Below are 21,946 nucleotides of genomic sequence, written 5' to 3'. Positions count from 1 at the left end.
TTTTTCCTATTCTAATAAACAGTTTCTTTTCTATAGCTATGTAACGTAAAACTTTGCTTGAAATTGTCTGTAAGGTTATGACTGCCAGGCCTCACTCAGTTAAATTCTTATGAGTAAAAGAGGCTTGTAGTATGTTGTATTGAGAATTTGAATGTGGAAGATGATAGGATATTTTTTCCTTTTGTTGAAATTAGGTGTGATGGCTGTCAAATGTTTCCCATCAACGGACCTAGGTTTAAATGCAGAAACTGCGATGATTTTGACTTCTGTGAAACCTGTTTCAAAACCAGGAAACATAACACACGGCATACTTTTGGCAGAATAAATGAGCCAGGTATATTTTAGCGATGATGATGAATGAGCCATTGCTCCTGATAACCTTTTTTGCATACTGACTTCTACTAGCAAACTTTCCAGTTACACAGAATTCCTCCTCATGTACTAAACTGCAACTTCGGAGCTTCAACTCTGCAAATAGATTTGTCTGTTGCAAGTAGTTGGGTCTGTCCAGATGTAATGTGAAACCATGCCTTATTTTATCTGTGCTTAATTAATGAAACCGGAATTCAACCACAATAATTGAATCCTGGCTTGTCTTGGCAAATGCTGCCTTCAGTGTTATCACTCTTCACTTTCCCCGCCTCAGCTCAGTTGCTATCCCAGCCTGCCTTGCAGTGGCCAGCTGAGAGCAAAGCCATACCAGATCACCAACTCACTTAGCTGCTGGCAGTTCAGTGATAGGGAAAACTTCCTTTGGGAAGCTTTGGTCGCTCTTGGAATAGCAATTTCACAGCCATTCACCTCTGCTTGTAGGCGAGCAAAAGAAGTTGATAGGCTTTCTCATTAACTTTTGTCACAAAAAACTCGGATAAACAACCTCCTGCTGCCAATTTCAGTGCCACACCTGCCCACAAACAAAACCATCAAAATGTCATGTCTCTGCTCCATACCATTTTTGCACTTGCAACACGTACTTGTATCCCTTCACCCATCAACCTTTCACTTACATACCCTAGCAGTTTTTGACTCCCTACAAACACTGCCTGCCAACCAAATATTTCCAGTGATCTCATGGAGAGGCCAGAAGTCCAACATAGCTCCTGGAAGAGGCTACATTTTTTTCATGCGGTTAACAGGTAGGGGAATTGTATGAAATGCAGTTTACTGAACAAAGAAAGCAGTCAGCTGTGAATGCCAACTTAGATGGAGTCTGATGTGAAGCAGACTTGGGCCGAAGGTGAGAGTAAGTTGAATGACTAATGAATGTTGGCTGACGGCAAGAGCGGTTTTGTTTTTGAACTATTGTTGTACATCATAGGGGCAGGCACAGATCATAAACAGGATAAAACCAGGACACCACATTCCTATGTAAGGTGAAATTGTAGTTGAGACTGTGGTACAAGAAACAGGTTTGCATCTTGGTTTGAAGTACCTGAACTAAACCTAGTCAGTATAGAGTGCTGTTGGTTTGAATTATCAGTTTCCTATGGCTAGCTTAATTAAACCATGGTTTAAAGTTACATCGGAACTGACCCATTATATTGAGAATACTATTAAAATTTGGAGTTTTCTGCTATTTTGCTACTAATATAAAAGCATTTCTTGCAGTTAAAGGAATGTGGTAGCTCCTAAATGCAAAAACATTTGCTCTATTTTGCTCACTTTGAAATGCAGATGTGTGAGTGACATAATGAAAGTATCTCCTACAAAATTTCTGAAGTTTCTGAAAATTTTCTGGAAAAATGCAGTTTAACTACAGTTTACTAATGCCTGCTTTGGAAGCTTTGATGTCTCCTGTGTCAAATTGGTTTGGTTTGCTTGGGTTGGGGTTGGTTTGGGCATAACAGTATCCTATATTGGATCCTTTCCAGATCCAGTTTTATACATTTGAAAACTTCCCTTTATTTCTATTGGCTGCTGAATTCAATGCTATGAACTTGCAGTGCTAATTCTTTACAATAGGACAGTCTCCGGTATTTTGTGGCCGTTCTGGAAAGCAGCTGAAGAGACGTCACAGTAGCCAGCGGGGGATGCTGCTAGATGATTGGTCACGAATTGTTAAAAATTTGAATGTGTCATCTTCTGTGAATCAGGCCTCACGCTTGATCGATGGTAGTGAGCAGTGCTGGCAGTCGTCTGGCTCCCAAGGAAAGGCAAGTTTAAGAAAATGTAAACTTTTCTTCATTTGAATGTTACCACATTGTTACCATTTTTATTCAAAGTATTCATGATGATAGATTTTGATGTGTTTGATACAGATTTAAACTACTTGTAATTCTAAGAAGTATCACGTTTTGTAGGTCATAAAATGTCCTCAGAATTTTACACAATTGAATCTAATCAATATTTTTTAGCACTGGATTCGTTTGGAAATTTTCCCTGACGTACTGGTGCACAGACTAAAAATGATAGTGGATCCTGCAGACAGCAGCTACATGCCATCTTTGGTGGTGGTTTCAGGTATGGGAATGTCATTGTCAAATACAGAGAAAATCAGTTTCATTACTGATAACTTACTGATCATACTATTATGTTTATCAGCTTAGTACCGAAAAGCTTCTAAAACATATTCTCTATGATTTATAAAACTGGTATTACATGAATTTTATTTAATTGTTATGTAGGTGGAAGTTCTTTAAACAACCTCATAGAGCTGAAGACAATTAATATTAATCCTACAGATACAACAGTTCCACTTCTTGGTGATTGCACAGAGGTAAGTAGCTGCTGGTTGTAGAAAAAGCTTCTGAAGAATATTCTGTTCTATACTGGTAAGAAGGTGCAAAATTTTTCCTGATTATGCAGCACTTTCCAGCATAAACAGCTATCTAGTGGGTTCAAGCTTTTTCCTATCATGAGTTTTTTTCCAGTTTAAACACACCTTTAACATTTGTTCATTGCACAACTCCTGAGAAAGTAAGCATTAAATACTTGAGTGTTTCACTGAACCTTCCTTGCACTGTTTTGATCTCACATACGTTGTGGTTTCCTGATGAGGTCAAGAAGGCTCCCACTCTTCTGGTTGTCCTCAAATCCAAATCCTATTGCATTGTTTATTGGAGGTCCCATCCTGTTGATTATATTGACTTATGCTGTGTAATTTGCCTTGAGTCCTAGTGAGAAAGGTGGTCTATAAATAATGTAAATAAATAAAATGAGTCAAGGCCTTTAGCTATTCGTTTATTGGTTCTATTAAGTGCATTAAGAACCTTGACAGAAACATATGCCCTTTTCCTTTTAGTACCACAGGTATATAGAGGTTGCTATAAAGCAATGCAGGAGTTCTGGTATAGATTGCAAAATACATGGTCTCAGCATATTGGGACGTATCCGTGCAGAGGATGAAGACTTGGCTGCAGTCCCTTTCCTTGCCTCTGATAATGAGGAAGAAGATGATGATAAAGCCAACACTGGAAGGTATGGAATATTCAAACAAACAAAAAGCTTTGGGATGGAGCAAGGTAGCTGCTATGTTGAGCAAAATAATTTGGCGTACTGCAGCTTGGCATGTACACTGGTTGCCTACCAGCTTCATGAACTGAATGAGGATAGAAACCAAAGTTTCCACAATCCTGGTTTAACCAGTATTCTACACTAGCTCCTCCACGGATTTGAAGTAGAGATAGACATGAACTGGAAAAAACCCGAACCGTGTGGTTCGTAGTTTGTCGCATTTCACAAATCACGAACCATGGACTTTCACAAACCTGCCCTGGTTCGCGAACCGGTTCATTTGGTTTGTGAAAACGTCACATCCAGGTCAGCAAATCGTCACTTCCGGGTCAGTAGAAGGTCTGCAGGAAGTCTATCCCCTGTTGCCTAGGAAACTGATCAGTGCCAGGCTGTCTGCAATGACGAATCAAAAAATGAACCAAATGAACTAGCCTAAAGTTCGTGGCGATTCATCAGAAATGGGATCAGATGAACTGCCGGTTCACAAACCACAAACCACCCTGGTTTGTCACAAACTTTGGTTCATATTTCGGTTCGTGCCCATCTCTAATTTGAAGAATGAGTTGGAAAATATGCATGACAGGGAGACTTCAAAATGAGAGAAAAGACACCACATAGAGCTTTCACAAGCATTTCTCCAAAACCTATAAGGGTAGAAATTAAACCCCTCATAATTTTTTTTTTAAATGCTGAATTAGTATCAGATACCAGACCCTATACTTCAGAAGGCACATATCGAATATATGAAGTATGACCCTTCTCAATATTTGGCATGTTTTAAAAACAGATATAAAGTAATAAAAAAATGAACCCCCCTCCCGACTCCAACTGTCTTACTAATGAAACTCCTTCTATTATGCTTTAGGTCATCAGCTTAATAACATTTTATGTGCACCTACATTTTATTGTGTTTTTCTTTCATATTATATATATTGAATCCAGAGTGCTAGTTGCTCAGTTACTCAAAACAAAAATTGAAGAAAAGTATATAAATAATTGGATTAGATCAGGAATCCTCAACATGGTGCCTGTAGACACAATTATACCTGCCAAGTGTTTTTAGAAAGTGGGTGGGACCTGGTGGGGCTTTTGCCCAGAAGGGCTTCTGATTGGCAATTGGAGATTTGATTAGCTGTGCAGACTTTTAAAAACATTGCTTTGGCAGAAGTTGCTTCCACAGCACAAGAAGCTGCGCTGTGGAGGTAAACTGTAGCAACTAGGGGTTTGCGCTTCTGGTATCTGATTCGGGTAAAATACTTGAATCGGGCCTGATTCGGAAAGCTTATTTCCGAATCAGGGCCAGGAAGCTGCCCCCAATTTGGAAATACTGAAACAAAGCTTCTTTTTTTTTTTTTTTTTTTTTTTTTTTTGAAAAATTTTTATTGGGTTAGAATCCATTATTTCCACATTTACATTCAATTTTCCCCAATTTTTTCATCTCTAACCCCCTCCCTTTCCCCCCCCTTTTTGTTGACTTCCAACAGCTTTCCAACCCTTTGTCCCCTTTCCCTTACTTTTATTAGCTTCCTCTATCTAAAACAAATATATATTCTCCATTATTCTAAGCAGTACATCCTTAACTATTTTTAACATTATATGCCCAAACTGTAAGTCTTTGTTTCCATCTTAGATAAACAATTTATCCCAATTTTTCAATTTCAGATATTTCTATATATCATAAACCATATAGATCATACATTCGTTTATATCAAACAATTTGACTTATTCTCTATATATATTACTCATTCTATCTTTTTATAATAGTTCTATATATCTCTCCTCACGTAGTCAATCAATTTGACCCATCTATATCTTCAGACATTCAGTTTGGTACAAAACTTATCAGAAAAAAAGAAAATATTGTTAGTTAATCGCTCCTTATATTTAGTCCTTATAATTAATTATTTTCTCTATGTTCTGTTTGTTAACCTATATATATCTATATATATGTCAATCTATTAATCTGACTGCTTATTAATTCACATTTATCTCTTCTCCCCCCGGTAAAGTCTCCCCCCTCTACTTCAATACTTCAGTAGTTCTCAAACTGCCACAGTTTTCCTCCCACCTCCCATTTCTTCTCCAGGTATTGTTTCAGCTTCTCCCAGTCTGTGTTGAACTGCCCTGAGTCCAGATCTCTCAGTTTTCTTGTCATCTTGTCCATTTCAGCCATATACAGCAATTTGTAAGTCCAATCTTCAATAGTTGGCACTTCTTGTACTTTCCATTTTTGCGCATACAAAAGTCTAGCTGCTGCTGTCATATAAAATATCAACGTCCTGTGTTGGGCTGGAATTCCCTCCATTCCCAAGTTCAGTAGCAGGAGTTCTGGGTTCTTATTAATTTGAAATTGTAAAATTTCACTCATTTCTCTTATTATTTCCCCCCAGTACTGCCTGGCTACCTCACACGACCACCACATATGATAGAGGGAACCCTCATGCTTCTTACATTTCCAGCATTTATTAGAAGTATTCAAATTCCCTAGCGCAATCTTCTTTGGTGTCATGTACCAACGATAGATCATTTTGTAAATGTTCTCTTTGATATTAATACATGTCGTTGTCTTCATTGTAGTTTTCCACAAGTATTCCCATGCCTCCATTGTTATTTCTTTATTAAAGTTTATAGCCCATTTCACCATTTGTGTTTTAACTATCTCATCCTCGGTATACCACTTCAACAGTACTTGGTATACCTTGGATATTCTTTTCTTATCTTCTTTAAGAAGGGTCTGCTCTAGTTCCGAATTCTCTATTCGTATACCTCCCTTTACAGAGTCCGAATTATATAAGTCTCTGATCTGTCTATACTGGAACCAATCGTAGTTAGGTGATAGTTCCTCTTGTGTCTTTATTCTAAGTTTGGATGCTTCAGTTTTAGTTATTTCTTTATACGTTAAACATTGTTGTTCATTATCAACAGCTCTCGGGTCTATCACCTCATATGGAACCACCCACAAAGGGGTTCCTTCTTGTAGATAAATTCTGTACTTCTTCCAGATTATGTATAGACTTCTTCGAACAAAGTGATGCAGGAACATCGAGTTGACCTTTACTTTGTCATGCCATAAATATGCGTGCCATCCAAATATTTTTTTATATCCCTCTAGGGCTAATAGTTTCTTGTTCTTTAATGTCATCCATTCTTTCAACCAAACTAGGCAGATTGCATCATGATAAAGTCTCAGATTGGGCAGTTGCATTCCGCCTCTTTCCTTTGCATCTTGTAAAACTTTCACTTTCACTCGAGGCTTCTTGCCTGCCCAAACAAAATCTGATATTTTCCTCTGCCATTTTTCAAATTGTTTGGAGTCTCTGATGATTGGTATTGTCTGTAGCAAAAACATTACTCTTGGTAACACATTCATCTTAACTGCTGCAATCCTGCCCAACCATGACAAATTCAATCTATTCCATTTAATCAAGTCTCTCTCTATCTGAGTCCATAGTTTTTCATAATTGTTTTTGAATAGATCTATGTTCTTTGCAGTTAATTCGACTCCCAAATATTTCACTTTACTTGTTACTTCACAATCCGTTGTTTCCATTAACAATTGTTGTTTCTGCTTAGTCATATTTTTGCATAATATCTTTGACTTCTTTTTGTTAATGAAGAAACCTGCCAAGTCTCCAAACTCCTTGATCTTATCTATCACTCTTGGCATGTTCTCCAATGGGTCCTCTACAATTAACATTATGTCATCCGCAAATGCTCTGACCTTGTATGAATAGTCCTTTATTTTTATTCCACGAATTTCATCATCTTGACGTATTTGTATCATCAGAATCTCCAATACTAAAATGAACAACAATGGAGATAACGGGCAACCTTGTCTTGTTCCTTTACTTATCGTCAATTTCTTGGTCAATTCATCATTCACCACGATTGCTGCAGTCTGGTCTCTATAAATTTCCTTAATTGCTCTGATGAATCTTTCTCCCAATTGTAGCTTTTCCATAGTGGCAAACATAAAGTCCCAGTTTAAATTGTCAAACGCTTTTTCAGCGTCTACAAAGAAGAAACCAACCTCTTTGTCACAACGCTTGTCATAATATTCAATAGCATTGATCACTGTCCTTAAGTTGTCTCTTATTTGTCTGTCTGGCAAAAAGCCTGCTTGTTCCTCCTCTATGACTTCCGAGAGCCACCCCTTCAATCTCTCCGCCAATATCTTCGCAAAAATTTTATAGTCATTGTTGAGTAGCGATATAGGTCTATAATTTTTCACATTAGTCAGGTCTTGGCCCTCTTTTGGGATCAATGATATATTTGCTTCACTCCAAGTTTCTGGAATCCTTTGATCCCTTAAAACCCCATTCATCACCTCTTTTAGGAATGGTGCCAGTTCATTAGCCATTGTCTTATAGAATTTAGCCGTAAGTCCATCTGGCCCTGGCGCCTTTCCTAGATTTGCAGATTGTATTGCCTTACTTATTTCCTCGTCAGTTACTTCACTATTCAACTTATTTCTCCAAGCTTCCGAGATTTCTGGAAGTTTGGTTTTCTCCAAATATGACGCTATTGATTCTTTGTTTACTTCTTTTTTATTATACAGCTTAGCGTAAAATTTATAAAAGGCTCTACTAATGGTAGCCTGCTCCAAATACGTTTTGTTATCTTCGCAAATTTTATTTATTATCTTCTTTTCCCTTTTCTTCTTCAATTGCCATGCCAGGTACTTCCCAGGTTTATTAGCACCCTCAAACGCTTTTTGATTCAGTCTTTTGAGATTCCACTCCAATTCTTTATTGCTCATTGCTGTTAGCTGTTCTTGAAGTATTTTAATTTCCTGGTATACCTTCTTTTTCCCTGGTCTCTTTTTTAGCTGTATTTCTTTGGCTTTTATTTTCTCCTCAATCTCTTGTCTTTTCTCCTCTTTCTTCTTTCTTGCTCTACCATTTAAGTCCATTAGTATGCCCCTTACAACCGCCTTGTAAGCATCCCAAACTTTATTGGTTGGTACTTCTTTATTCACGTTGTATTGTATAAAAAACTTTGTCTCTCTTCTCAATATTTCCATATTCTCTCTTTCCTGTAACAAGTCCTCATTTATTCTCCATGCTTTCCTTTTTCTCTTTTTTCCAAATTTCCACATAATTGGGTTGTGATCTGAGCCTACCATAGGCATTATTTCTACCTCCTTAGTCCATAATGCTAAGTCTTTTGAGGCCCAGATCATATCAATTCTTGATAATGTAGAATGCCTTGCAGAATAAAAAGTAAACTGTCTGCTTTTAGGATATTCTCTCCTCCATACATCTTCAAGAGTCTCTTGTTGAATCAACTCAAAAAAAAGCTTTGGTAATAGTCCTCTTTTCTTTTGTGCCGTTGTAGTCTTTTTGTCTAGTTCCAAGTCTGTCACTCCATTGAAGTCTCCAGCAAGAATTATCTGGTCATATGCAAGATCGTCTAAATGCTTCCTTAAATCCTCAAAGAAGCTTTCTTTTGCACCGTTAGGTGCATAAAGTCCGACTACCAACACTCTCTTTAAATTCCAAATACATTCCACTGCTACAAATCTAGCTTCCACATCTCTCATAACAAATTTTGGCTGTAGCTCCTCTTTTATGTACAACACCACTCCTCTTTTTTTCTTGTTGGAGGCCGCTACAAATTCTTTGCCCAGTTTTCCAGATTTTAAATATTTTACATCCTGCTTTCTGATATGGGTCTCTTGCAAACAAACAATGTCACATTTTTGTTTTAGTAGCCAGTGAAAAGTATTTTTCCTCTTATTCGGTGAGTTTAGTCCATTTACATTCCAAGATAATACTTTACACTCCATACTCATGATCTTGTTGGTAAGTCTTTTTCATTGTCCTTAATAAATCGCTCCATCTCTCGCTCAGATCTGATGCGTTTTTTGGCCCCTCCAAACTCAAAGGACACTCCTTCCGGTAACTCCCATCTGTACCTGATTTTCATGTCCTTCAAAATCTGAATTAGCACTTTATATTTTTTCCGGTCCAGTAACACTGATCTGGGCAGTTCCTTCATTATAATAATCGTCTTGCCATCAATCTCCAATGGATCTTGAAACTGTTTTGTCACAATCCTCTCTTTCATATTTCGTGTTGTAAACTGCACAATCACATCTCTTGGTAGTTTCCTCTGGGTTGCTATTCTCGAATTCACACGGTATGCCACATCTAGGATAGCCACAACTTCCTCCTCCTCCTTCCCCAGGTACTCAGCCAACACCTCAGTCATCTGTTCTTGCGCTGACTTTCCTTCCACTTCTGGCAAGCCACGAAAACGTAGCTGCTTCTCCATATGTTTAGTTTCTGCAACTGACATTCTCCCCTTCACCAATCTCATCTCTGTTTGTTGCGTGTCTGCTAAATTCTCCATCGCGTCTTCTACTGTTTTAACTCTCTGCTGCGTTCCTTGTAATTCACTTCGTATTGTTTCCATACCTTTTTTCACTTCTGACAGCTCCGATTTTACTGTCTGTGTAACCTCTTTAACCTCTTTTATCAGCTCCAATTTCGTGTCCTTAAGTTCTTTAATCATATCTAAAAGTTTTTTGTCCAGGTTTTTATCCAGGTTTTCTATTGCCGATTGCCACTCTTTTTTTGACATCGTGGGGCTTGCTTTAGCTCGCTCCCACGAATCCGCTCTCTTCCTTAACTCCGTGGCGTAAAATTTAACGTTTTTCTATTTTAAATATCCCGGTCTTCTTATAGAAATTAAATTTTAAAGAGTCCAAAATGTCGGGCGTCTTTTCTCTCTATGGTTTCTCTATGATTTTGTAATCCAAGATGGCCTACTTCCTCTTCCGCTGAAGCCGCGACCCTTCCCCTTTCAAAAATGGCGATTCCCTACTTCCTGCCCTCCAGCAAGGGCCGCTTCTCTCCAGCCACTCTATTGAAACAAAGCTTCTTGAAGCATTCATAATGCTTCGGGGGGCCCCGGGGGGGTTAAGTTTAAAGGGCCCTGTCGCAAGCAGCAGGGCCCTTTAAACTTTTCCATTCCCACCCTTTCCTCCCCACTGCCACTGACCTGGCACCGGCTGGAGGAGGAGGCCCTCCCCTCTCCCCGCTGGCCTCTGGCAGTGGTGGCCCTCTCTGCCAACCAGCCGCGCCAGCGTGGTGCTGGCAGCAGGGAAGGCCCTCTCTTCCGGCCAGCCATGCTGGCGTGGTGCCGGCAGCAGGGAAGGCCCTCTCTGCTGGCCAGCGGCGCCAGCGATGCCAGCAGCGCCGGCGGCAGGGAAGGCCCTGTCTGCTGGCGAGCCATGCCGGCAGCAGCGGCGACACAGAACGCCCTCTCTGCTGGCCAGCTATGACATCCGCGGCGGCAGGGAGGCCCCCTCTGCTGGGCAGCTGCGATCGTGGCGGCGGCAGGGAAGGCCCTGTCTGCTGTCCAGCCACGCCGGCTGTGGTGGCGGCAGGGAAGGCCTTCTCTGCTGGCCAGTTGGCCAGTGCGGTATTGGTGGCTGGAGCCTGACCAGGTAAGTGGGGTGCGAGTGGGAGTTTAAGGGTGGGGGTGGCCTCCCCCCTCCCCCATCATTTCAGTATGCTCCGAATCTTTAGGGAGCATACCGAAGTGACTTAGAAATCCGAATCCAAAGCGGCATGCAGCTTCGAATGTCAGGGTTTTTTCCGAAGCGGTTTCCTGCTTCTTGTTTACCCGAAGTGGGAAACCCGAATATTTTTTCGGTGCACACCCCTAGTAGCAACCATTTTGTGGCTGGGTCTGTCTCCTGCACCAGCCGTTTTGTGGCAGCCATTTTGTTGTCAGAATTCCAAATATATCCACAGCCTTTCTAGTGGGACAAAATGTAGAGAACGGGCAATCTTGCGTGATTCCTCTCCTCACTGTACCCCCATTTTGTCCATGGGAATTTCCCAATCCTTGGCATAGGGACAGATTTATTTATTTACTTAAACTGATAGTCCGCCCTCCCCAACCAAGTGGGCTCAGGGTGGATCACAACAATTTAAAACACACTACAGAATTCACCAGCAATAGCCATTAAAATATAAATAATACATATTCATTTAAAACCTATATTAGCACCATGTAAATACAACTATCAAAATTACAAACATAGCAGCACGTTATACATTCACCTATCACCATCTATAGACAATCATATAAAGATGTGAGATGACTTTGGGCGGGAGGCACAGAAACTCACCTCCCCCCACTGGGGGGAGGGGCGCTGCCCAGCATCACCCATATGCCTGGCGGAACAGCTCTTGCAGGCCCGGCAAAATGATAACAAGTCCTGCTGGGCCCTGATCTCGCAAGACAGAGCGTTCCACCAGGTTGGGGCCAGGGCCGAAAATGCCCTGGCCCTGGTCAATGCTAGGCGGGCCTCCCCAGGGCCAGGGATCTTTAACAGATGTTTGTCACTCGAGCAAAGAGTCCTCTGGGGCTCATATGGGTAGAGGCAGTCCCTCATGTACAACGGTCCCAGTCCTCTTAGGGATTTATAGGTTAGTACTAAAACCTTGAACCTGATTCGGTACTCCACCGGTAGCCAATGCAGCTGGCGCAGTACCAGTGTTACATGTTCCCATATTGGTGTTCTGGTAATAACTCGCACCGCTGCATTCTGCACTAGTTGTAACCGCTGGATCAGGCTCAAGGGAAGCCCAGCGTAGAGTGCATTACAGTAGTCCAGTCTAGAGGTGACCATTGCTTGGACCACTGTAGTCAAATTGCGAGATGGCAGATAGGGGGCAAGCTGCCTGACCTGACGGAGATAGTAAAAAGAGGACCTGGCAACCACCGAGACCTGATCCTCCATTGTTAAGGAGGAATCAAGAATCACCCCCCCCCCCCACCTCTCAGGGAAGGAAGCCCTTCTCTGAGAGGTGTCAAAAGGGGGCACCTTTTTGTTGCGCTAACTGAAAAACTAGTAGGATCACACTAACTGAGCAGTTAAGATATAAAATCCTAGTGAATGTCACTATGCTTCCAAAATGATTTGTTGTTTGTATATTTAGCCTCGTCAGAAAGAAGACTGCAGGCCTGGAATCAGCAGCTACAATAAGGACTAAAGTTTTTGTTTGGGGCCTGAATGATAAAGACCAACTGGGAGGATTAAAAGGTTCTAAGGTATTGGACTGTGTGAAAATTAATATGTTGTTCACTGTCTTTAATGTGGGAGAAGAATCAGGGATTACAAGAAATGGGAAGTTTAATGAGCACCACATTTCAGTGCCCATCCTGCTGCTTGACATGTAGATTTCTAGATTGGGCCACATTATTTAGGGGTACAAGTTGCAGGGGATTTGGGGGGTCTCTAAAACAGTTTATTCTACTTTTGAAAAAGACAATCCACATTCAGAAATCAATTTCCATGTAGGAATTAGGACTGAAAAGCAGAAAATCTGGAAAGTGCTTAGATTTACAATAAGAGATACCAGGACAGACATGCATAGTTTTTTTTAGTTTTGGAAAGTATTTGTTTCAGTTGCTTGCAGGCTGCAAGATAAGAACTTAAAATGGCAATATTTCTTCTGGCATCTTTTTCTACTCTGATTAAGCACCTCCAGGGCTCATTTTGAGGGGGAAAGCGCAGGAAAGCAGTTCCGGTAGTTCCCTAAAGAGGTCACATGACAGGTGGCCCCACCCACCTGACTCTCGGCGATTTTGGGCCTGTTTCGGCCTGGACTGGGGCCAAAATGGCCCGGATCGGGCCTCTGACGGGTGGTGGATCACTCTCCTGCTCAGCAGTGGCCCGATCCAGACCATTTTGGGCCCCTTTTTGGCCATTTTCAGCCCCTTTTGCCATTTTGGGCCCAATTTCGGCCCTGAATGGCCAGAATTGGGTCCAAACCAGCCAGGTTAGGTGATGTCAGGGGGTGTGGCATATGCAAATCAGTTATATTAATGATACACTGCCAGTGATGACAAGGGGCATGGCATATGCTAATGAGTTCCTTCCGCTCTTTTTCTACGACATGACCCCTGAGCACCTCCATCCCTAAAGCATTAGCTGGAAGGACTTGGGCAAACTGAATTGGCTCAAATCAGGGGCCAGAGAGGATGTATCAATTTAACTGGTAAATAGCTGTTCCTTAGTACTATCTAGAAACTCCATTGGCTACTAGGGAATTGAAAAATAACTTTCATACATGAGCATATCTGATAAATGAGGATAACGGAATACTTTGTTCAGAAGTTAAAACTAGATTGTTGAGTCACATATTCTCCCACGCCTCATGAGATTTTTTACTACTTCTAACAGACACTTTATATCCTGGTCTCAAGCTGTCTTTCAAACTCCCTCAGTTTCAGAAGCACTTTGCTTATGTGCTATAGGGATTTTCTGTCTCAGAAATGCAAATCCAATGTCCCTTTGGAGAAACAGAAGTATAATTCTTTAGATCATGGACAATGAATTGATTTATGCATTTGGGCAGCATACATATGGAAATTTTTATTTAGTTCTTAAATTTGTTTAAAAGACTGCTTATGCTTGACAGCTGCTTTTTCATGGTCCTATATTCCTCCCATAGGGTGGGATAGGTATTTTATTAATTAATACCCTGAACTGGTAAAAGTTTTGATTTAAAAAAAAAGCAGGGCTGCTTTTAAAGTAAAACGTGACCATGTGTTGTCAGTGTTCATTTCTTAATACATTAGTAAACATGCTTGTTTTTTGAATACACATCCATTCGAGCTGCAATAGCTGCTGACTGTGTAAAATACTTGAAACATCCATGTTGGTATTAGAAACAATCGGGTGTGATAGGCAAAGGGTAATTTTGGTTTCTGTAAGTTGCATTTTCTGATTTGCTTATAAATTATTTTTTGTATTTATGCTTTTTAGATCAAAGTTCCCTCATTTTCTGAGACCCTCTCAGCTTTGAATGTGGTACAAGTAGCCGGTGGATCCAAAAGCCTTTTTGCAGGTAGGAATGTTCTCTGTTCTGCAGTAATGGACTGCACCGATGTGTAAACCACTGAGTTGGAGCCAAAGTTCATCATCCATCAGTGGAAGGAAGAAGCTGATTTTTTTGCTGGATCCCTCCCTCCATGTAGATCTTCAGTTTGTACATACCCCACCATTTGTCCCTGTTCTGAGGATCCTGTCTCTCTTGAATAGCATTTTGGAAATAAGACTTTGCATGCAACTCATTAAAATTTTGTTTGTTTTTAAAAGTCGATACTTGCTTTCAATTGTTCTAATTTTGTTTCTTGAGAATAATACTGTAAGCACTTGTGTTTTCTTAGTGACTGTGGAGGGTAAAGTGTATGCCTGCGGGGAGGCCACTAATGGAAGGCTGGGATTAGGCATATCAAGTGGAACTGTGCCTATCCCCCGACAGATAACTGCTCTCAGTAATTATGTAGTGAAGAAAGTCGCCGTTCACTCAGGTATTGATTCTGTATGTTATGTTTATGTTAAACAAAAAGCGTTTTGCATTTTTTCCTTATTCTGTGTTAACTTCTCTTGGTCTGTGCTTAGTTGAAAATATGTCACAGTTTGTGCTTCATCGAAAACACGTCACAAGTTATGCTCTGCACAGAGAACTGTACTGATGAAAGGAGAATACTACATTCCTTTTTAGAAACGTACCATAGTAGGGCATTTTAGATACAGAGAAGAGTGTTAAAAATAGATTTAGTTTCTGCCTTTATGCCTCTATTTATTGGGGAACACTGTACAAAGTGAATATAACCTCGGAGTGTACATACTTGCTGTTAGTGTCTGTATCGTTTTCGTAAGTGTAATATTTCTTCATTCTTCATTTAGCTGTAATGAGCTTTCTGATTGGTTAAAAATTTGCTGACAGTGCAGAAAATTAACACATTAAGCATTATCTAAGGTTGTTGCCAGCATTTTTGTACAGGATACTGAATTGTTGACTCATTCCATGGGGGACTGTGACTCAGTGATAAAGCAGATGCTTTGAATATAGAAAAGTCCCAGGTGCAGCCCCCGATACCACCAGTTAAAAATATCTTAGGTGGCAGAAGTCTAAAAAATCTCAGCTCAGAGCTTGTAGAGCTACTGCCTCTCATAGTAGAGGGATGTGGCTACTGTAACCAGTAGGTAAAAGGCAGCATCATGTGCTTATGTTCCTCCTGTAGTTTATTCTGCCTTTTCATTTAACTCACTAAGTCAAAAGGTTTTTTGGTATGATTCTTGTTTGGGTTAAGTTGAGATTAAAATTGTTTAGTTGGGTTCTGACCACTAATTGATGTGTTTGGTAATTGGATGTGATACATTCAGGTTAGTTTGGCTGTGGATCAGATGAGAAACTGTATATATTTTTATCTATTAACTACATTTATGTCCTGCTGTTCCTCTAAGGAACTCAGAGGTGGCATACATTGGTCTTCCATACTCACAACAGCCCTGTGAGGTGGGTTAGGCTGAGGGTGTGTGACTTGCCCAGGGTCACCCAGAAATGGAGATTCAAACCTGAGTCTCCCAGATCCTAGTCTAACACTCTAAAGATGCTGACTTATTGTAGGGTGGAGCAAATTAATGGGTCTCATTTGTATTCTCAGTTTTCCTGGAGCTATCTGCTACAGAGATGAGGTTCATGGACAGTGGGAGGCTATTGCACACTGCACTGTCCAAGATCCTTGTGCAGTCTCTATCTATTAAACAATAAGTTCTTGGTATATACATTGGTTTGTGGATCGGGGGAAAACTTAGGTTCTTCTATGCTTTTGGGAAAACAGTGATTCGGCGCAGTGTTCACTGAGTTTCAGATGGACTAAATTAAAGTCATGCTGAAGATTAATATTAAGATAACTAAGTGCATATATCAGGTTTTTTTGCTAACATGCAGTACAATCCTAAAAAACATTTTCCTAGAAGTAAGCTCCATTTAATAGGCCTGAGTAAGACTGAGTAAACCTGCTTAAGATTGCTCTCATAGCTGTTTTAAGGTTTGTTTCCACTGCTGATGTTTGTTTTGGTGTTTCCCTGTCCATCTTCTCTAATTCATGTCCATTTCAGGCGGCCGCCATGCAATGGCTTTGACAGTTGATGGGAAAGTCTTCTCTTGGGGTGAAGGAGATGATGGAAAACTTGGACATTTCAGTAGAATGTAAGGATATTATTTTTGCTGTTCTTAGATTGCTAGATTTTGGCACACCCATTTCGTTTTGTGTGACTTTTAAATCAGGAAGCAGTATGAAAAGTATGTTCAGGAAAAAAAGTTCACTTGATACAGAGTTACTGCTAGATATAATTTATTGGCCTTATGATGCATTGGGTTAATGCATCAGTAGTAAAACTGGTTCCTAGTTTTCATGCCGCCAAGCATCTACAGTATCTTGTACAGCAGATAAGATAAACTTTCACAGTATCTTATCTACTTGTACAGTAGATAAGATAAACTTTGAGTAAATATTTGCTTAATCAATTTTTCATTTTTCTGGGTTTTCAGGAACTGTGATAAACCAAGGCTGATAGAAGCACTGAAAACAAAACGTATCCGTGATATCGCTTGTGGCAGTTCTCACAGCGCTGCCATCACTTCTAGTGGTGAACTGTATACGTGGGGCCTTGGTGAATATGGTCGGCTGGGACACGGGGACAATACTACCCAACTTAAACCAAAGATGGTAACGTTATTAGCTGTTTCTCTTGTGAAATGATCTTTTTAAATGGTCCAGATAACTAGCTCTTAATATCTTGAATAGCCAGATTTCTTCTACTGCTATAGCCAGATTTTGCAATAGCCATTTAGTTGTTTCTTTGTTTCCATGTCCTTTGTTTCTTCACAAACCTCCAAAAGCTCAGTGAGTCTTGTTGCTTTTTTGTTTTAGCCTGCCAGTCCTGAGACTTGAAATCAGAACATACTAACCTTTGGGGAAACTCAAAGCAGCTTTCTGTTCATTTAAAGAGATGCATTGTGCCAGTTTGATGCTTGAATTGAACTAGTGTTCATTGTTTAAATTTGCCTCTTAAATAAAAAGCCATATATAATTTTAAACAGATGATTTTCTGTCTGTTGTAGGTTAAAGTGCTTCTTGGTCATAGAGTCATTCAGGTCGCTTGTGGAAGCAGAGATGCTCAGACTTTGGCATTGACAGATGAAGGTAAGAAATATCTGTCTTATCACAACTTGACGCTTTGTGCCTGCAATGCAATGCTAATGGTGGTTTGTCTTATTAGGGCTTGTATTTTCCTGGGGAGATGGAGACTTTGGAAAACTGGGTCGGGGCGGAAGTGAAGGATGCAACATCCCCCAGAACATTGAAAGACTAAATGGCCAGGGAGTCTGTCAGATTGAGTGTGGAGCTCAGTTCTCTTTGGCTCTTACGAAGTCTGGAGTGGTGTGGACATGGTATGATACATTTTAACAAAATGAAGTCATATGTGTAATATTAACTTCTCTTGTGACTAATTGGTAGTTTTCGGAGCTGTTGCCAAAAATTCAGCCCAATTTGTTGGTAGAACATAACTGAGTAATTATTCCTTCATAACTAAAGAAATCATTTGTCAGCTTTCAAAGCTAGTCCTTTGCTTTAATACTCAAGAAATAAATGCAAACATTGAAAAAGTAGTGGTCATATTCCACCACTGCACTCAACTGAAACAGCAAGTTCCTCCAGCAGAAGAGTTCTTCCACTGAGGGTAGAAGAGATGAGCCTTCTGCACTGGAGTAATGTGCCACCATTACCTGATCAGTCTGGTGGGATCCAGTTTATACCCATTATGTAGTAGTTAAAATTGGATGTCCTTGATATAAAGAAACCCAGAGGGATTTTACCTGTATTGTAGGAGCTGGTAGTCCCTTGGTCTAATCTGACCCCTTGAGGATATGCTGTTTCACGATCCTTTCCAGTTGCTGATCCACAGGCAGAAGTTATACCTCTTTCCCTCCTCTTACTGTTCTTGAAACAGCCTTTGGGATGTCCAAGTATGCGAGACATGAGAACTGTTCTGTTAGAGTATGCAAAAATCATCATAAGATCTCAGCTCTAATTCCTAGTTTTCATTCTGCTCAAGTGTGGATAGAAATTGTTTTCTTGTGTTTATGTTCTCTTAGTAGCTCAGGTACTTGCCAAATGTTTTGATTTATTAGAGCAGCTTTTAATTTGCTTGTTTTTGCATTCAGGGGTAAGGGAGACTATTTCAGGCTTGGACATGGTACTGATGTTCATGTAAGAAAACCCCAAGTAGTGGAAGGACTGAGGGGAAAGAAGATTGTGCATGTGGCTGTAGGTGCACTCCACTGTTTAGCAGTCACTGACACAGGCCAGGTAAGAAAAACTTGTAAGCCTGATACTGACACTGTTACAAACCTTTTTTACAAGGCCCTTTTAAAAATACTGGGGTTTGTTGTTCAGGTCTGAATGTTACCCTTTTAATAAGCAAACAAGCACTGAATGAAATAATGGAATAGTGTAGTGAAGTAAAACCATTACCTGTATTAGCTGTTCCTGCTTTATGTTTATCAGGCAGCAGTGAATTTTTCTAATCAGAAGCTGTGGGATATTATCCAATACAATTTTCATCTTTTCATCAACAAAAAGGAGAGGTGATTATTTTTGTACTGACTCACAATTTTTACTAGATAGACCATTATATGAAGTGATGAATGTTAAATAGATCTCCCTTAACTAATGGAAATCTATCAGTTTTTTCTTAGTCAACAAATGCCTCTTGAGTAAAATAGCAATCAGAAAGCTATTATTTTAATTTTATTTTGCTGCAAATCCAAAAACAAGTACAAAAGCTATGTAATACCTTTTATTGGGTATTACCTCCCATTTTACTGCATGGTACTAGTCTTCAACTCAGTTTTTGTCAATGGATTAAAGGGAAATTAATATGCAGTTTATTAGGTAGTACATGGATTTGGTCCTTGTTTTTAGATTTTGCCTTGGACCAATTTGGATGATTGCTGCCTTTTTTTGCTAGGATAGTTTTAGTTTGGGAGTTCTGTTCCAGATATGTTAACCAGTTCTTTATTGTTTTGTTCCTGGTGTTGTTCATTTTTCCTTAAGTGGAAGAGGATATCCTTTTGAAGGTTGTTTCTCCCATTGTCTTCACCAATAGGACTGTGCAAGTAAATGTCCGGGGTCTGAGTCCCAGCCCCCAGACTTGCCAGGAGGGAACAGTGGGAGGCAACCGGGAGGCAGCGGCCCTGCCACCCCAGCCAGCAACCAGGTCCAGAACCTGCCTACTCCAGGGGGAAGGGGCGAAAGGCCAAAGCCTCAGAGGGCTGGAGGGAGCAGGGAGAGACCAGCTAGTCCCACCCTCCAGGGGGAGGAGAGGGGGGCTAAGCAGGCCAGAGGGAAAGGGCCAAGGCAGAGGGAATAGGGACCCAGCAGCAGCCTAAACAGAGCCCTTACCAGCCAAGGAGGAGAAGCATCCACTACAGCCCAGAGCCACACCCCGGCTAGAGGACAGTAGCCTGGCTCAGGAGTTGCTAGGAGCCAAGCCCCTCCAGGTGGAGCTGCCACAGGCATTCTGGGGGAGGAGATGGGTAGCATCAATGAGCAGGCAGCCCAGAAGCTGGCCAGGGCAATTCCTCGCAAGCAAGGCCAGGGAAGCTCAGCAGCACAGAAGCCTACTGGGGCAGCTCCTCGTCAGCAAGGCCAAGGAGACCTCAGCTGGGGCTGGCTCGCATTCAACTCCACCCTGCCAGCAAGGCAAGGAAGCCTAGAAGGGATTAGTGATAGGAAGGAAACACCTGAGGGAAGGCACAGCTGGGCCAAGTTAGGAGAGGGAACAAGCCTGGAAGGAGGGCGGGGCGGAGAAAGGAAACCCTATAAAGGGTGGCTAGGAAGAGCTTTGAGGTGGTGGGTGTGAGTAAGGAGTGATGGCGTGGAGTGAGAGCAGAGCTGTGCGAGAGTGGAGGCTTGGAGGAGAGTTCTGGGAGGAGGAGAGGATGGAGGATGCAGGGGGTGAGCAGGCCAGGTTGAGCAGGCCAGCAAGTGGACTGAGAGGGAGTCTGGGTGATGTATACCGCCCCTCCTTCCACAGAGCAGGGTCCTGCAGCATCCCTGGCTCTCCTCTGACGTCAGGGCCGGCACAGCCGGCGCCCCGCCCAGCAGCAGCAGCGACAAGCCCTGACAGTAAACTCTTGTCCTTTCCATTCCACTTTTGTTTGTGTTACAGCACTGGGCCTTTTTCAGAGCTCTGCTCTGTTTTTCAAGAGGAAAAAGACAGCAGAGTTATTCTCTCCCCTGTGTGCCACTTCCTCTTCCCAAACTGGTAGGCTGGGAAGAAAGATGGCTCTGATGCCAGCAGAATGCTCAGCTACTGTTTCTGCCAACTTGTTGCAAAATGGCAACGCATTGGGAAGTCAGGGAAACTCCAGGAGGCATGGCTGAAATTGCCTAAAAGATCTGTGGAGGGAAGGAAGCTTGCAAAGATGTAGCAGAAGCTGACTCTAAAGAAGACCTGGGGAGAGGGAGGGAGGCACTGCATTGACCTGGCCACTTGCTGTCCCCATCAGGGAGAGAATCTCTGAATCAGTTGCCTAGTATTGCACTGAAGCTGCAGCATAGACAATGGCCATTTTAAGAAAGGGGGAGGAGTGTGACATGGTGGGTGCTCTTCCAGACAAGGGATGGTAACCATCTGTGAGGGCCAGTTTCTCTCACCAACCCACCCCTTGTTCCTTGTGATTCTGTCTCCTCCCATCATATGGGTTGTAGTTTTTCTGTACTCCATTTTTTGTTAATGGATTAAAAGAAAAATAGACACTTAAGCAGACATCATAGAATGGGGAAAGAAAAGAGGACAAAAACCAGACAGCTGAGGGAGTTTTTTCTTACTCCCCTCCTTTCATTCCAGACAAGAAAAGTAAGAGGAGGGCTCCTCAACAGTCGCTGTAGTGGGTTTGTATTCACTCCTTCCAGAAATATGACTGGGGTTCGCCTGATCCTCATGACACTGCTAGGGCCAGGTAAAATGGTGTCCAATTAGGTTCCACCCTCAAGGGCCAGACCTCTTTTCCAACCCAAATTGTAACCTCTTTATCAACCAGGAATAAGAACCAGCAGATAAAGATCTAAAGCTTCATTTGACTTACCCATCTACCATAGGCCAAAAGGCTTCTAGAGTTACTTTCATGGCTCGTCCCAGTTCCACTGTGGGAGACTCTTCAGATAAAGAGGAGTGCCTCTCAGGCCCTTGAAGGCGCAGGCCCCTCTGAACACTCCTAAGGCAGATGCCATGATTTCCCCCCAGCATCCAGCTCTGGTCTCTGTCCTTAGAGAGCCAGCAGACCAGGAACCATCTGAGGAGTCCTGCACCTCATCAGCACCTCTGAGTGACGTAGAGTCACTTCAGGAGCCTCTACCCACAGAGTATTTCCCAGAGCCCCAGGATCACAGACAAAAGAGGGCCATGGCAGAGATAGGGACCCAACAAAGGAACATTTGATATGCCCTCTGGGGTCTGCATCTCTTCTCTCTCCCATGAAGGAGATGAGATGTAGCAGTCTTTAACAGGAGGCAGGACTTCAGCGAGACTGTCAGGAAGGGTGGGGATTCTGAGCTCTTGTATAAGTCTACAGAAGCTGTAGATTACGTTAATGTCATGTACATTATA

General features: G+C 41.6%; 1 protein-coding gene across 1 annotated transcript in view; it reads left to right on the top strand.

Annotated features, from left to right (window-relative positions):
- Nucleotides 1-21,946, top strand: part of HERC2 (HECT and RLD domain containing E3 ubiquitin protein ligase 2) — a 128,009-nt gene that overhangs the window by 60,845 nt on the left and 45,218 nt on the right. Inside the window, exons 52-64 of the mRNA XM_054973254.1 lie at nt 195-334; nt 1,963-2,153; nt 2,355-2,460; nt 2,625-2,716; nt 3,242-3,417; nt 12,411-12,522; nt 14,243-14,324; nt 14,647-14,790; nt 16,388-16,478; nt 16,821-16,998; nt 17,394-17,475; nt 17,552-17,723; nt 18,498-18,642. Of these exons, the coding sequence (XP_054829229.1) occupies nt 195-334; nt 1,963-2,153; nt 2,355-2,460; nt 2,625-2,716; nt 3,242-3,417; nt 12,411-12,522; nt 14,243-14,324; nt 14,647-14,790; nt 16,388-16,478; nt 16,821-16,998; nt 17,394-17,475; nt 17,552-17,723; nt 18,498-18,642 (1,711 nt within the window). The remainder of the gene's footprint in view (nt 1-194; nt 335-1,962; nt 2,154-2,354; nt 2,461-2,624; nt 2,717-3,241; nt 3,418-12,410; nt 12,523-14,242; nt 14,325-14,646; nt 14,791-16,387; nt 16,479-16,820; nt 16,999-17,393; nt 17,476-17,551; nt 17,724-18,497; nt 18,643-21,946) is intronic.

The sequence above is a fragment of the Eublepharis macularius genome, chromosome 3 (genome assembly GCF_028583425.1).
Source record: "Eublepharis macularius isolate TG4126 chromosome 3, MPM_Emac_v1.0, whole genome shotgun sequence".
Classification (NCBI taxonomy): Eukaryota; Metazoa; Chordata; class Lepidosauria; order Squamata; family Eublepharidae; genus Eublepharis; species Eublepharis macularius.
The sequence above is the reverse complement of the archived record's forward strand: the minus strand, read 5'-3'. Positions and strand labels throughout refer to the sequence as shown.